Source organism: Propithecus coquereli, unplaced genomic scaffold, assembly GCF_000956105.1.
Source record: "Propithecus coquereli isolate 6110/MARCELLA unplaced genomic scaffold, Pcoq_1.0 Scaffold14, whole genome shotgun sequence".
Lineage (NCBI taxonomy): Eukaryota > Metazoa > Chordata > Mammalia > Primates > Indriidae > Propithecus > Propithecus coquereli.
Window position 1 is genome coordinate 11715975 of NW_012138302.1, and position 16394 is coordinate 11732368.

A 16394-nucleotide genomic window follows, 5' to 3' on the forward strand; every position below is an offset into this window, starting at 1 on the left:
CTAGGATTAAAGGCGTGAGCCACCGCGCTGGGCCTGGAAAGAATGGTCTTAAACAAATGGTGCTGGGATAACTGGCTATCCATGTGCAAAAGATGAAGTACTAAAAAAAAACCCTTAAGGCCAGGTGCAAGCGGCTCATTCCGATAATCATAGCACTCTGGGAGGCCGAGGCAGGACGATCGCTTGAGTTCTGGAGCTGGAGACCAGCCTGAATAAGAGTGAGACCCCATCTCTACAAAAAACAGAAATTAGCCAGATGTGGAGGCACATGCCTATAGTCCCAGCTACTTGGGAGGCTGAGGCAGGAGGATCTCTTGAGCCCTGGAGTTGAAGGCTGCAGTGAGCTATGATGATACCACTGCACTCTAGCCTGGGCAACAGAGTGAGACTTTGTCTCAACAATAAATAAATAAATTTAGCCGGGCATGGTGGCGCATGCCTGGAGTCCCAGCTACTCAGGAGGCTGAGGCACAAGGATCACTTGAGCTCAGGAGTTTGAGGTTGCTGTGAGCTAGGCTGACACCATGGCACTCTAGCCTAGGCAACAGAGTGAGACTTTGTCTCAACAATAAATAAATAAATAATGATTTAAAAAAAAAAAAGCTTTAGACTTATTTAACAAAGTTTTTCCCCAAAAACTGTAACAACTTACCCACATTTTACGAAACCAAGTTTTAGAAACTTTGAAAATGAGTTAAATATAATATTAATGTTTTAACTGAAGGTTGCATTTAACAATTACATTAAGTGAACAATTGTTCTACTTTTTAAAGTAGGTCACTTTGTTTATAAAGGATTATCTATAGTCTAGTTGATTATGAGCAATATCTAATTTACACTGAGTTACCACTCATGACCACTAAGTATAGCTGAGTAGTTTTTGCATGGCTTAAAGACACACAGCAGAAGGCACAAGTAGGGGCTGATGCCACCCTTCAAGCAGTGCACAATGACACAGGATATGTCAAAAGCAGAGGAATCTTTTGGTAATTTGTCCACCCAGACAGGGCACCTTTATTAATGTGCACAAAAGCAAGTATGTGTGAGTTGGTGGGTCTGATTACTATTCCCCAATAAAGAAGAAGGAAAATTGGCCAGGAAGTTGGTGATATAACACTATATACTATACATTTTAAGATTGGGCACACCATATATAAATTCAATGCTTGAAAAAAGTAAAATATCAAAGCTACAGTATTGAAATGATTATAAATTTTCAAAAGAAATGTTTTAATAACAATCTTTCGTCTTTGGGAAGAAACATGGCAAGTTATCTCACTTTATATAAAACAAATGAACTTAAGAATAAAGTTGAGAGTATTTCAAATGAACTCTGGAAAGGTAATTTTACCTGAGAACTCTAGAGGAGATTGCTTTATAAAAGCTATCTTACCAGGCACAAAAGTGATTATATAAAGTGGATAGTATAGGGAAGAGCATCTACTATATCACCTCATTTTGGGCTGATCTGATTTACTAACAATTCTCTATCACTTTTGTGCTCCATACATCCTACAGGGGGCCCAAGGGAAAAGTGATGAAATTCTAATATATAATTTTAGCTGCTGATTCTTCTGAGCACATCACAGGTCTTCAACAGATGTTGTTGGGATGCATTACTCCGTGATGCCTCTTACCCCACAGCAGCCACCGTCCCACACCAAAAGCCAGTCTAGATCAATGAAAGCCATAGCATTACTGAGAATTTACTGTGCGCCAGACACTGAGCTACTGAATGGTGGCACTTAATATTTATTGAGTACCTACTTGTATCGCATGTGGTAAGATCAACAGCTATTCCCTCTACTTTTGGAGCTTACAGCTACAAAAACAGACATTAAATAAGGATTCTCTTCAGACACAAATCTGATCTCCAGTAGCCTCCTAATTTAAAATCTTCGGGGTTTTCCCATTGCTCTTAATAAATAATTCAGGCTCCTGCCATCTCTGTTATTTTGTCTCATCTTTGATTCCTAACACTGATCACCCTACTGTTTTTAGTCTAGTCATGCTGCACTTCCTTCCGCTGCAGCTCCTTTGCATAAGCTGTACCTCAATCCTATACTATGATCTGTACTCCACCCTTCAACTAGTTACTAATCATCCTTTAGATCTCAGCTTAAAGGTCACTTCCTAAATCCAGGTCAGGTGCCTTTTTATGCTCACAGATGCATTTCCCTTAGCTTCGGAGCATGTACCTCAGTTTGTAACTATATGTTTTATTATTATAATTTGATTCATGTGTATGTACCTAGCAAAGTGCCTATACCAAGTAAGTATTTAAATAAATGTATGAATTAGCACTTACAAATAATGTAAGCAGCCTGGAGCCAAAACCAGAGTAATAGGAGACTAAAAAATTATAGCAAAATTATAACCAACAAAATTTCAGTTAACTAGGATGGGATGAGGACAAAGGGAAACAACTTTTAGAAGAGAGAAGTCTAAGAAAACAGTTTCACATTAGGGATTTTGTGAAAAGGGCAAATTCCAGTATCATGCTCCAAGCCTCACAAGAGTTAAGTCAAATCTCTTGGGCCCTCTAAAATAATAATAGTATTGAAGTATCATAAGAAATTCAATCATGAATCACTCATACATGCCAGTATTATCTTCTTAAGACAGCAGAAAAGTCAATTAATGTGCTTCAGAAATTTTTCAGAAATAGCATCTCTAATACAGCCAAAAAAATGTACTTATCCACAAAACCCTAAGTATTCCCCACTTGGCCAAGTTATATAAATTTTTAGGCAATATCTATAATAGGAAACTAAAGAAAAATAGAAATCTTTCTGAAGTTAGCCAAAAAAAATCAACATTCATGAGTACATCTTTTTGGTGGTCAAATCTATTGAAATTTTAAAATGTTATTTACTAATATAACAGTCAAGCTGAGAGGCAAATCAAAGACTCAATACCATTCACAATAGTTACAAAGAAAATAAAATTCTTCACAATATACTTAACCAAAGAGGAGAAATATCTCTACAAGGAAAACTATGAAACACTGATGAAAGAAATCACAAATGACACAAATGGAAAAACCTCACGCTCATGCACAGTTAAAATCAATACTGTTAAAATGTCCATCCTGCCCCAAGTGATTTATAGATTCAATGTAAGCCCCACTAAAATAAAAACGTCATATTTTACAGATTTAAAAAAAATAATTCTACACTTCATTTGGAACCAAAAAAGAGCCCAAATAGCAAAAGTAATCTTAAGCAAAAAGTACAAATCTGGAGGTATCACATTATTAGACTTCAAATTATAGCACAAGGCTATAGCAACCACAACAGCATGGTACTGGCATAAAAGTAGAGACACAGACCAATGGAACAGAATAGAGAACTCAGATATAAAACCATCTACCAACAACCAGCTGATCTTCAACAAAGCAGACAACAACATACACTGGGGAAAGGAAACCCTATTCAATAAGTGGTGCTGGGAAAACTGGATAGCCACATGCAGAAGAATGAAACAAGACCCCTATCTCTAACCATATACAAAAATTAATTCAAGATAGATAAAAGACTTAAACGTAAGGCATGAAATCATGGGCTCAAGCGATCCTTCTGCCTCAGCCTCCCGAGCAGCTGGGACTACAGGTATGCGCCACCATGCCCGGCTAATTTTTTCTATATATTTTTAGTTGTCCAGTCAATTTCTTTTTATTTTTAGTAGAGACAGGGTCTTGCTCTTGCTCAGGCTGGTCTTGAACTCCTGAGCTCAAAGGATCCTCCCACCTCGGCCTCCCAGAATGCTAGGATTACAGGCATGAGCCACCGTGCCCAGCCAACATAGACTATTAAGTGTTTGAAATACGGCTAGTGTGACCAGAGAACTAAATTTTGAATTTTAATTAAAGTTAAATAGCCACATGTGACCAGTGGCTACTATATCAGACAACACAAATCTAGACTATCACTTTGGTTAAAGCCACCATAATCTCTCAGCTAGACTATAGCAATAGCTTCTTAACTGGTATCTTGCTTCCACTTCTGCCTCCATACCCACTCTACACTACGTCATATATCACTCCTCCTGCTTTCCCATTTAGAACAAAATCCAAACCTCTTAGCAAGGCCTTCAAGTCCTACAACATCTGGTCCCTGTCTACCCTTTGCCCTCCTGAACTAGCTCTCTTCTCCTCACACACTCTACTTCCTCCATTATCACAATCTTCCTTTTCCTACAACACTCGAAGTTTGTTTCACTCCTTTGAGGTTGCCCTTTCCCTTGTGTTGAAAACACTCTGGCCCCAGATCTTCAAATGGCTAGATCTTTATCATCCTTTAGGTCTTAGCTCAAACCTTACCTCTTCTGTGACCTTTCCCCACAGCCTAATCTAAATTAGCCCTTCCTCTTCCTATTTATACTCTGTGTTTAATTCTCTTCATAGCACTTACCACTGCCTAAAATAATCTTATTAATTTGTTTACTTACTATCTAGAACATAAACGCCACAAGAACAGAGATCTTGTCTGTCTTTCGCCATTGTATTCCCAATGCCTAAAATAGTGCCCATCAGATAATAGGTGCTCAATAAAAATTCAAATAAATAAAAGGAAAAAAAACATAGTTCCTGGTCCTAAGGAATTCGGTCTTGCAGGGGATACCAATAAGAAAATGAGCAATTACAACACAATGTTAAGGGCTTTGAAAGGTGAAGGTTGGGTGCTTTGAGAACAGATGAGAGCCTAACCCAGTCTTAGGGGATAAAGTAGGTTTTCCAGAGTTGATCCTTGAACAACATGAGGTTTCAAGGCACTGAGCTCTGTACAGTTGAAAATATGCATATAATTTTTAACTCCTTCAAAACTTAACAGTCTACTGTTGACCAGAAGCCTTACCAATAACACAGTTAATTAACACATATTTTGCATGCATGTTATATATCGGTATTCTTACAATAAAGTAAGCTAGAAGAAAACAAAATCAAGAAAATCACAAGGAAGAGAAAATATATTTACTATTCATTAAGTGGAAGTGGATCATCATAAACGTCTTTATCTTCATTGTCTTCATGTTTAGTGTTTGAGAAGGAGGAAGAAGAGGAGGGGCTTGGTCTTGCTGCCTCAGGGGTGGCAGAGACAGAAGAAAATCCACATATACATATAAGTTGATCTGAGGAGTTCAAACCCGTGTTATTCAAGAGTCAACTATAATTACATTTAAAAGCTGAGATACAAAGAAAAGTTGGAACTGTTGAAATTGGCAGCCTAGGGGGAAGGAGACGTGGGTAAAGTATTCTAAGTAGAAGTAACAGATGAAGTACAAGAAGCAAGAGAAGACGGTGATCTGAGAGTAAGAGCAGAGAAAAAGGGACAGATTTGGGGGACACTTAGGAAAAAGAGTTGCAGAAATTAATGATTAATTATTAATGTATTTAAAGGGTGAGGGCAAAGAAAGAATTAAAGACTGCTCAACTTTTCAACTTGAGAAACTGCATGAATGGTATTTTCATTTTCCAGAAAAAAGAACAAAAGAGGAGTAAGTCTGGAAGAGAAAGAAAAATTTATTGATAGTTTCACAGGACTCTGTAACTTCAGAATGGATCACTCAATAAACAGATTGATAAATGTGATTAGAATTCAAGAGAAATAAATGGGCCAGAACTATAGATTTGGAAATCTTTAGCACAGAGATGACAAATGATACCATGGTAGTAGATGAAGTCAGCCAAAGGAGGTGCACTAAGAAAATCACACTAGCTCGGTATGCTGAAATCTATCAATATTTAATGGCCAGGAAGACAATGAGGAGCCCATAAGAGAACATTTTAAGAGAGGCAAGAATGGAAAAAGAAAATCAAAACACTGCAGTGTCATGGAAACCTAGGGACTACAGCTTTTCAGGGTGGTGGTGGTAAACAATGTTAAAAAGCTATCCATAGGTTAAATAAGATAAAGACTAAAAAGAGTAGACAGGCAAACATCATCTCTATCAAATTAGAAAGTATTCATCTTTTCACCAATTAAAGTCAAGTTTCACTAAGAACTATAGAGGAAAGAAAAACAAGGACAAAAATCAATTCAATAAATTCTATTTCATGAGGGAGTTTGGATTTTTCTTTAAATCATATTTGTTCCTTTTCATTTTCTACCTCTGGGCTTTAGGTAGATAATATATATTTTTTCAATTTGAGTTAATAGAGAAATCATGCAAAAGTATCCTTCATTCTTGGTATTTAATGCTCAAACTTTCTAATTCTAGAGGCCCATTTGCAACAAGGAAACTATTCTTGGCAGTTAGTCCAAGACTGCACAAAACAAACAAAACCACTCAAAGGATCAGTTCTGTCTCCCTGTTTAAATCACTAACACTATTAGAAGTTATGCCAATAAGCTTGTTCTGTAGCAAGAATACTTCAGTGCTTTTTTTTTAAGACCAGATCTATAATTAAAGAGGCAATGTGGCTGAATGGATTAAGCTCAAGGCTGGAAGCCAAAAGCTTTAAACATTAAATTTACCTCTTCCAATTACTTTTCTGCCTACTCTGACAACGTTCTATAACTCCTTCAGAAAACAAAATAGCAAATAATAATCTTAAATGAGAATGGAATAATTACTCAAACAAAAAATTAAACAATTAGAAATAATTATAGAAATGGAATCAAAAAAACACTGATAGATATCACATCAAAAATAAGCTTTTATATCCTCACAATTTCAATTGCTTATTGACAGAATCTGATTTGTGTTTTTCTAGGAACAGAACAAGTACTATCTCTTATACCCCAAATGGCCTAGATTTCCTTGGGGTCTTTCAGAGTTCTCATTCTAAAGGTGATGAGGTCAAGGTATAAGGCAAATCTGGAGCCATCTTCCCCTTTTCCACTTTCATTCTGGCACACTTAGTAATCCGGCCGTTTCAGCTTTCTCCTCTTACAGGAAGTGGCCACTCAGTAGAGAAGAAAACAGAGATTTTGCTTCGCAGTTACTCAGTAACTAGAATATGTCATTAATAACATGGAGTCGAAGTCAGATATGAACTGGTTCAGTAAACTGAAACCCATTTGGAATCATGAAAGAGGAGTGGAATCGGTTTGTAGGTTGCCAATTCCTGCTTTGTGCCATGCTCATTAAATACTAAGCATTATACCAGTGCCAAAACGTTTAATTTTCAAATAATTCCATGAGGTATCCCATTTTAAAGTTAAGGAAACAGCCCTTTTTGCGCCCTTCCTGTTGCTCTCCCTTCGCTATGACAATTGGTCCACTCGTCACCTGTGATGTATGTATCATCACACTCTGAACCTATATCTTGCTTTTGCTCTGTAATCCTGTCTTTCTCTCCTCAATAAACCTCATTTTCATGCTTGCCTTACTTTGGTATGTCTGGTCATTCTTTGGCCACGAGTGTACTAAGAACCAACATTTCAGACTAAAACCGGACATTATTTTATGAAAAACTCAAATACAGGTTTTCTTAAATAAAATAGTTTTTCCCTTCTGTATGTTAATGGCTTGCTCTTTGGACACCTTTTTAGGTACAGAGCTATTACATAAACATAGTTTTACTATATTAGAAACAGTAAACCTTTATAATGAGCCTTAAGAATATGTAAAGTGACCACTCTGATAAAATAAATAAAATAGAAACAGCAAAAAATAAATAAATAAAGTTAAGGAAAAAAGGATAGGACAGGTGAGTCACCAACATCATAGGTGGTATTTTATTTATTATGATAATCTTTAAAAACCTCTATATACATATTCTGGATCATCTCTAGCACGTAAGGTCTATGTTCCAAATCCCAACAATAATTGGACCGGCCACTCATTTACAAGAATGATGCTGTATTGGTTTCCTATTGCTGCCATACTTCAAATTTAGTGGCTCAAAACAACACATATCTATTATCTTATAGTTCTTTAGGTTAGAAGCCTGACACATGTCTCAGTAGGCTAAAGTCAAGGTGTCGACGGGGCTATGTTACCTTCTGAAGGCTCTGGGGCAGAATTTCTTTGCATTTCCTAGCTTTTTGAGACCCCCCCACTGCATGCAGTCCTTTGTCCACGTTCATTTTTCTCCATTTTCAAAGCCAGCAACAGCCAGTTGAGTCCTTCTCACATCTTATCCTTCTGACCTTGCTTCTATACTCAAATCTCTTTGACTCTCTTCTCCTACCCCTCTCTACTACTTTTAAGAACCGTTGTGTTTATATTGGGCCCACCCAGATAATCCAGGATAATCTCCCTATTTTAAGGTCATCTGATTAGCAATCTTACCCTCTGCCATGTACCCTAACATATTAACGGGTTCTCTAGATTAGGACACACACATTTGGGAGGCCATTATTCTGCCCACTACAGCTACATGCTAGCCTCATCATCAGGTAAACAATGTAACTCCACGGGATTATCAAGTTGTTCCCCATTAACACTGACAGTCAAACACTGCTCACCGACAAAGGTTAGTTAGGCTAAATATAATGTCTGATTTTAATGAACTAGCAAACAAAGCCTCAGAGATATTAATAATGCTTTTTTTTTTTTTACAGTATACTTATAGGAACAGGCTTTCTGTGCAACAAGTTTATTTGAATCAAAACATAAATGCAGTATTGTACCTCTTCCTACTGTTTCTACTATTAAACTCACTAACAATGATTTGTTTTTTATAAAACACCATTATTTCTCACATTATACCATTGATACTGTTTTGAATTTCATTGATTTCACTATTTTATCCACATTTAAATTGTGAATTTATTTTGGTTGATAATTGTATTAAAACTATACACATATGGAGTTATACCTAATTATTTGTTTCTAAATACTTAAGTAATGGTAAATTAAAAATAATTAAGTCAAAACCAGGGATCCACAATTTTTTTTTAAAAGGATTTTTATCACTCTCAGTTTTAAGAAAGACTGGAGTGCTAGAGTAGAGATTCACAGCATGGCATTTGGAGTCAGGTCTGAATTCAACTACCAGCTCTGTGACTTAATAGCTGTGTGACCTTGGATAAGCAGCTCATACTCTTCAGATATGCAGTTTCCTTGTTCTATAAAATAACCCTACATAAGAGGCTTGTCATGAGGATAATATGACATTATATAGGTAAAATGCTCAGTAGAGTTCCTGGCCATGATCAGATACTCAATAAGTAAGATTAATATTTACTTTACAAAACTGTATCCAAGATTTAAGATAAAAAAGATAATTTTTAGTGTCTAGCATATTACGTTTTCTTAATAAATATTAAACTGCAACTGCAAATGATTTAAAGGAATACTATTGAATATTTAATGTCTAAATTTCTATGGGTCTAGTCAATTTTAAATTAATTATCTTATCTTTCAATTTAATTAATGAGCTTACTTGTTACTATTTTTAATATTTACTTATCTTTTAAATTTGTAACTTATTCCAAAAAAATTCATCTGCTTCCTAAAAGCTTTACTATCTAATAATTATGATATTACTTTCAGTTCTAAAAATAATATACTATGGTGGATAATATTTAACATTTACTTTCTATCTTTCCACAAAGAAAATACCCTGGTATCTTAATGAAAAGTAACTAGGGAAAAATTACAGAAATAAATCTAGGAATATCAAAGCCCTGAATAACCTTTGAAATGAATACTAGAGTTAAGAGTCAACTTCTGAGACTGCATTTATTACTTGAAAACAGTACCAATTTCAAAACAATGACTTTTAATTCTAACCAAGAGTATGCAAAAAAGGACTGATGAAGGTAAAATGCACACTTGTTGAATATAAATATGAAAAAAATGACATTTTTGTAAAAGATTGACTAAAGATAACAATTATTTGTATTAATAAAATTCTTTAAAAACATTTCAAGATGGATCTCTTTTTTGTATTATCAGGTATAAAAATACTTACAGTTTGATAATATGAGGATGACGAAAGAGTTTTAGATTTTGAATTTCTCGTTTTATTTTTCCAACAACATCTAAACTGCGAATCTTCTGTCTATTTAAGATTTTAACTGCAACTTTATGGCCTGTCAGTTGATGTTCTCCAACTAAAGAAAAGAAAAAGAAAAAAATCTGCTGTCATACCAACATAATCATTTATTCATGCTTCCTTCACTGTATCTGAAATTTCTTTACTCCTATATACCATTTTTATATCACTCATTGCACAGAACTGAAGTTCTCTTTCTACTTCTGTCTCTTCCACTAGAGTATGCACTCCTTGAGGACAGAAACTGTATCTTAATCATCTCTGTATCCTCAGCACCTAGCACAGAGATATTCATTAAACATTTGTGGAGAAGATTATTGAATTCTATATTCCTACATAAAAATATAACCAACCTTAGAACACTTTTTTGGCAGAAAAACATTCACCATGTTTCATTACCCTATTTCTCCTCCTCTGCTTAATGCTGATCACTGAGTTATAGAAGAATAAATAAATGCTGTAATAAACTAAAAACACACAACAAGATTCATTACTATTTCATCAGAAAATTCACATGTAGCCTTTATTTATTTTTTTTTTTTTTTGAGGGAACCTCTATCTCTTTCAAACCCTCATGGTATATTTATAAAACTCATGTGTCATTTACCATTTTTAATCTAAACATTTGTATTTGGCGCTTTTTTATTTCAGCACATTACAGGGGTACAAATGTTTGGGCTACGTATATTGCCTTTGCCCCACCCAAGTCAGAGCTTCAAGCGTGTCCATCCCCCAGACAGTGTGCACTGCACCCATTAGGTGTGAATATACCCATCCCCTCCTCCCCCTTCCCACCTGCCTGACACCCAGTGAATATTACTACTATATGTGCACATAAGTGTTGGTCAGTTAATAACAATTTGATGGTGAGTACATGTGGTGCTTGTTTTTCCATTCTTGTAAAAACATGGAACGCTCCACGAATTTGTGTGTCAGCCTTGTGCAGGGGCCATGCTAATCTTCTCTGTATCATTCCAATTTTAGTATATGTGCTGCTGAAGCAAGCATGAAACATTTGTGTTTGTGACAAAGCATACAGCCTGAGCTATTAGCTCATACCCTCCTTGTGTGAGATGGTCAGTGCTCATCTGAATCTCCCAGGAAGGAAGATTCCTGGAAGTACAAAGAGATGCTAAATAAATATATCCTCTGTTAAATGAAATGGTCCTTCTCCTTTTTCATATAATCCATTCATGATATCCATACTAATAGTCATATCCTTAAATCCCTCAAACAAGGAACAAATTTGTCAGCTACCTCTCTGATTTTCCTCAATTCTATTCTAAACCTTCACCATTCTCCTCAAAAGACCTATCCAACCCTTGATTCCTTTTAGCAACAAACTCCTTTTTTTTTTATTTCTTTAGAGAAAATGAAGTCATTAGGAGTGATTTCCTCTATCTTAAAGGCTTACTTTTATCCACATCCCTCTTTCCTCCAACCTCAGAGATGCTGCAGCCCTCCTCCTGTCCAAGCCCAGTCTCGTCAATCTGTGGCCTTGAACCCATCTTTTTTTACACTCTCCTCATATTGGACCTTTTCCTTTTCTAACAGCTCTTTCTCCGCAGCCTATCCACATCCCATACCCCCTCCCCAAAACCTTTCATTTATGCTGTATCCTCCTCTAGTTTCCAACACTTACCTTATCAAAATTTCTCAAAATAGTAGCCTAAATCTTTTCTTCCTTCCTTATCACTATCCCTAAATTCACTGCTATCTTCCACCTCTACTCCTGTACTGAAACCAAAGGGTCATGAAAAACCCACTGATTATCAAGCCATGGATACTTATCAGTTTTCGGATTACTGTAATCTCTGTTTCATGAGACACCACCGATTACGCCCTCTTTGTGGTGGCAATGTTCTCTCCTGGTTCTCTTGTTAACTCTCAGATGCTCTTTCCTTTATGTCCTCTGCCTATTTAAAGGTTAGTGTCCCCAAGTTTCTAACCTAGACCCAAGGTAGATCCTTATGTTATCTCATTCATCTCTCATAGTTTTAAATACCACCCATACGCCAATGACTGTGTCTCCTCCTTCAAATTCATATATTAAGATTAATATCCCACAAACACCTCAAATTCAACATGTTCAAGACTAAATTCAGCATTCTTCTCTTCCTCTCCCGAACCTGTCTTCTATTTCAATTAGTGGCATATAACCTATATACTAGAAATGAAAGCGTCAGCTGAGAGAATCTCCTAAATATTTTTTGGAGTCAGGTTTCAACTCATTAGGACAAAAATATTAATAACAACAGAAGTGACAATTAATGACATTTATCAAGTGTTTATTACATATTAAGCATTATTCTAAATGCTAGCTGCCCTGCTCTCTCAAACCTACAACAAATCTAAGAAATATTATTATCTTCCAGTATACAGAAGAGAAACCTGAGGCACAGAGAAGTAACTCACCTAAGGTCACGTAATAAATGGTGGCACAACATTTGACCTGAAGCTGTCTGACTTCAGAGCCAGCATGTTTAACCATACACAATAATACCCCCATTCAGATTAATCCAAACATGAAACGGACTTATTTAAGAACGGAGTTTCCTGTCACTGGAGATTATTTTTATCTTAATAACTTTCTCTAGCTATAAAAATTATCTCAAAAACTTTAAAGAAGTTTGAAGTTACTTTCCCAGCATATAAAACAAACAACTCAGGAGAAATCAAGTTCAAGCAACCTAACTTACGAACATTCCAAAATATGTTTCCAGAACTTCAGAAAAACATTATCAATTTCTAGGGACTTTCTAGTCAATTAAAATAACCTAAATGGTTTCTTGATGCCTAAGTAGTTTATTACTTATCTTTGGGAATTTTATAATACCCAAACTGCCTGGGTGACCAAACAAGTATGTCTCTCTTCTCAAATCCCTGATAGCCTCAACAAAACTAACTAGCACTGCAATCCATTTGTCAATACAATAGGGACAAATGATTTAATTTTTCCTTTTCCATTTGATAATAAAAATTACTATTCTAATAAGAACATCAAAGAAGACGAAGGACTCTAGGAGCCAAGCATATGAGTGTTTTGCTTTTTAATGCCACATGGTTAATCTGGAAAACAAGCAAACAAAAGGTGAGTGAGTTCACTCAAAAATAATATTATGATAAAGTATTACTTTGTCTATGATATACGAGGAGAAATAACTGACTCATTTACCTTTATACATGAAGAAAATTTCCTCTGTTAAATAATGAAAAAGAAATGGCATCCTCCCTTGACATGGTTAAGCACACCAATAAGCTAATTAGATATCTGAGGTCAAAAGAGTGAAATGCTTTAAGAATCCCCCCTTTGCTGAATTATGCTAGCCTTTCTTGCCTAACAATCCATAAATGAATTAGTACTTAACCATAATTAATTAAATCTAAATAATTTATCATAATCACATTCTACCTGAAAGCTGAATGAATACTCCTAAAAATCTTATAATATTAATAAATACAGATTTGAGATCAAGAAATTCTTCTATGTATATTATAGACAAAAACTTTATGTAAATCAAAAGAAAGGCTTGGATTCATCAGAGTTTTATTCTCATTCATTTATCCAATCTAAAAACATTTGCTGAGTACCTTCTACATGCAAGAAATGTTGATCATAGACATACGAAAAAAGATTTTTTTAATAGGCCTCCAAGTTTTAGTGGGCAAAAAAAAAAAAAGAGCCACAATAAGAGCACTGAAATAAATTTTGTACAGTATTGTATCTGTACAATATATATATGACTATCTGAAAACTGTCAGGGACACCTTATTTGTAAATGGTAGATGAGAAAGATTATAAAAACACTGAGAATGGACAACCTTACCATAATTTATCATGTATATAAGTAAATATCTAGATCAATATCTATTTTGACAGGAGCAAAAAAGGAAATTCATCCACTGAACAACTATTTAATAAAACTGTCTACTGTTGTAAGCACTGTACTAATTACACTTAATATTACACTCGGGATTAAGTGGTAAACAAAGTAGTTCTGTCACACTACTAGTTGTCACCCAATATTTATTGCACCTTCCTTTCCCAGACATAAGACTCCCAAAGTACACCTGAGCACATAGCCACCCAGACTACAGAATACATTCTAGCATCTCTTGTAACTAGATGTGGCCATGTGAGCACCTTCCAGCTAATGACATATAAACAGAAACGTCCCTGGCAGCTTCTTCATCCCTTCCTACATCCTAGAGCCTGGAATTTCAGAGCCACCATTCTGAACCCTGAGATGAGGGTAGGCAAGGGGGAGCAACAGGAGAGAGAAACCCAATCTTGCTGAGCAACCATATATGAGCTGACGGAAATAAATTATAATTTATAGCCATACAATTTCTTGAATTAAGAAGTTAAAGAGCTCTACAAAACTATCATCCATTAATGGTCCATTTTGTTTTCCTAAATTTTAGCCAAAATATACAAGATAATCTCTAAAATTATGAGATTTTAAAAATTCTATACTCACCCAAACTATGCCTTTTATAATTTTACATTTCATAACGTGAAGAGCTATCATACAGAAGAAGGAACGGAACTCACTTATTTTGTTCTAGACGGCAGAACTAGGAATAATTGATAGAAATTCTTTCAACAAACAGACTCACCTGTTCTGTTCTCACCTCCTTTGTCACCACCCTAGTCTATATTGAAAATTTCATTTTTTAGAGGTAACTACTATACCCCGAATATATTTTTCTTCACAGGATGTATAACACTAACATTTACTTGATTCTCCGTTCATCTCTCAATACTAGATGGAAGGGGGTCAGAGGTCAACTCTCTTGCGATCTTTGCCTATTGTCAGGGGACACAGCTGCTGGTAAAAGTAAGCCAGGAAAACAGGGCACGGAGAGGTTAAGAATTTGCCCATGGCCACTTGGCTAGTAGGTGAGTGACCATGGTAGGTCTCAGTAGGTAAGGCTGGAACCCAAGGAGCCTGTCTCCAGAATCAGCAATCTTAACTGCATCACCCAGCATTCAAACAGGAAGTTCAGGTCATTGGTCAGGATTACCAAAAGATAAATTCCTGCATTAAGTAACAGTTTGGACTAGATAAGCCTAATTCTCTTCTCTTTCCAAAGCTACGATTTTTCTAATTATATCCCCAAGGATCATTTCACACTGAAGGCTATAAATCTTTTAAGCTACTCTCGCCTCTTGATGATTTGGGTTGCCCTTTTCTGGATGCTTTCCAGTTCTGACACATTTTTCTGGATGCACAAGATGCAGGACTTCACACAGCTGTATTAAATATAAGCAAACAATTGTTTTACACAAAGATAAGATTATAATTTTTCAAATTTCCAGTATCACTCCCAAATGAAGCCCAGCATTTTTTACCATAAGCACAGACCCTATAATTTTATAAAGCACAGTTTGGAACACTTCTCTATTATTCTTTAGTAATTCATATCACATACTTCCTCATTCGATTTTAATATATCATATGGTTAAGCACATTATCATAACTAATAAAACAAAGAAAAGAAATGATTAAAAAGTAAATTATTGTTGGTCACGGTGGCAATAGTCTCAGCTACTTGGAAGGCTGAGATGGGAGGATTGCTTGAGCCCAGGAGTTTGAGTGGGCAACACAGCGAGACCTCATCTCTAAATAAATAAATAATAAGTTAATTTTTAAAAATTATTGATTATTTTAGGCCTGAATTATAAGCTATTTATCTGCTAGGCTTAAACAAAGAGTTGCCAAAGTGTCTTCCTACTGTAAAGGCTATACAAATATTGCATAATTTGAATGGTGTCAAAGAAAGGAAAGCTTTAGTCTACAAAAAGAATCATATGCTCTACTGGACTAGTAGCTACATGTGTTATTTCCCTAGCCTCTACAGAGTCCTTGGTCTACGTACGAAATTTGTTTGTAAGCTACTTTTTTGGTGCTTAAAAAGTTTTCTCACTGGAATCATAGCATTTGTAATGCTCCCAGGAAATTATTAGCCTATATAAGTAAAATCAACTCTATCACATTTTATCTGTACAGAATAGATAAAACCAATTCTATTACTGTATTAACAAACACAGCTGGAAGAAGTTTCTTAAAATTTTCAGAGTATGTTTGGGGTGGCCTGACTTAAAACTTTATAATCCATGTCTTTTACCAGAAGCATGCACAAACTTCAAGTAACAAGCTCCAGTGTGATTGGTAACAGGGTTATTTAACGATAGTTAATGATTCTTTCCTACAAATATGGAATGACAACTATTAATAGAAGGTATATGTCTACATGTGTGCATACATGCTAAACATTTTACATACACTGTTTCATTTTAAGCTTATATCAACCCTGTAAGGAAATTTTTATACATGAGGAAACTAAGGCTTAGAGAAATTTAAAATGACTAGTAATAGACAAAATCAGTATTTAAATTCAGGGTCTTAATGATTATGCTACACTGTATTCCATGATTACC

The 16394-nt window shown here is 35.5% G+C and overlaps 1 protein-coding gene across 1 annotated transcript in view; it reads right to left on the reverse strand.

Moving 5' to 3' along the window:
• Positions 1-16394, reverse strand: part of PRKAA2 (protein kinase, AMP-activated, alpha 2 catalytic subunit) — a 52342-nt gene that overhangs the window by 13031 nt on the left and 22917 nt on the right. The window contains exon 2 of the mRNA XM_012639403.1: positions 9866-10007. Coding sequence (XP_012494857.1) covers positions 9866-10007 — 142 coding nt within the window. The remainder of the gene's footprint in view (positions 1-9865; positions 10008-16394) is intronic.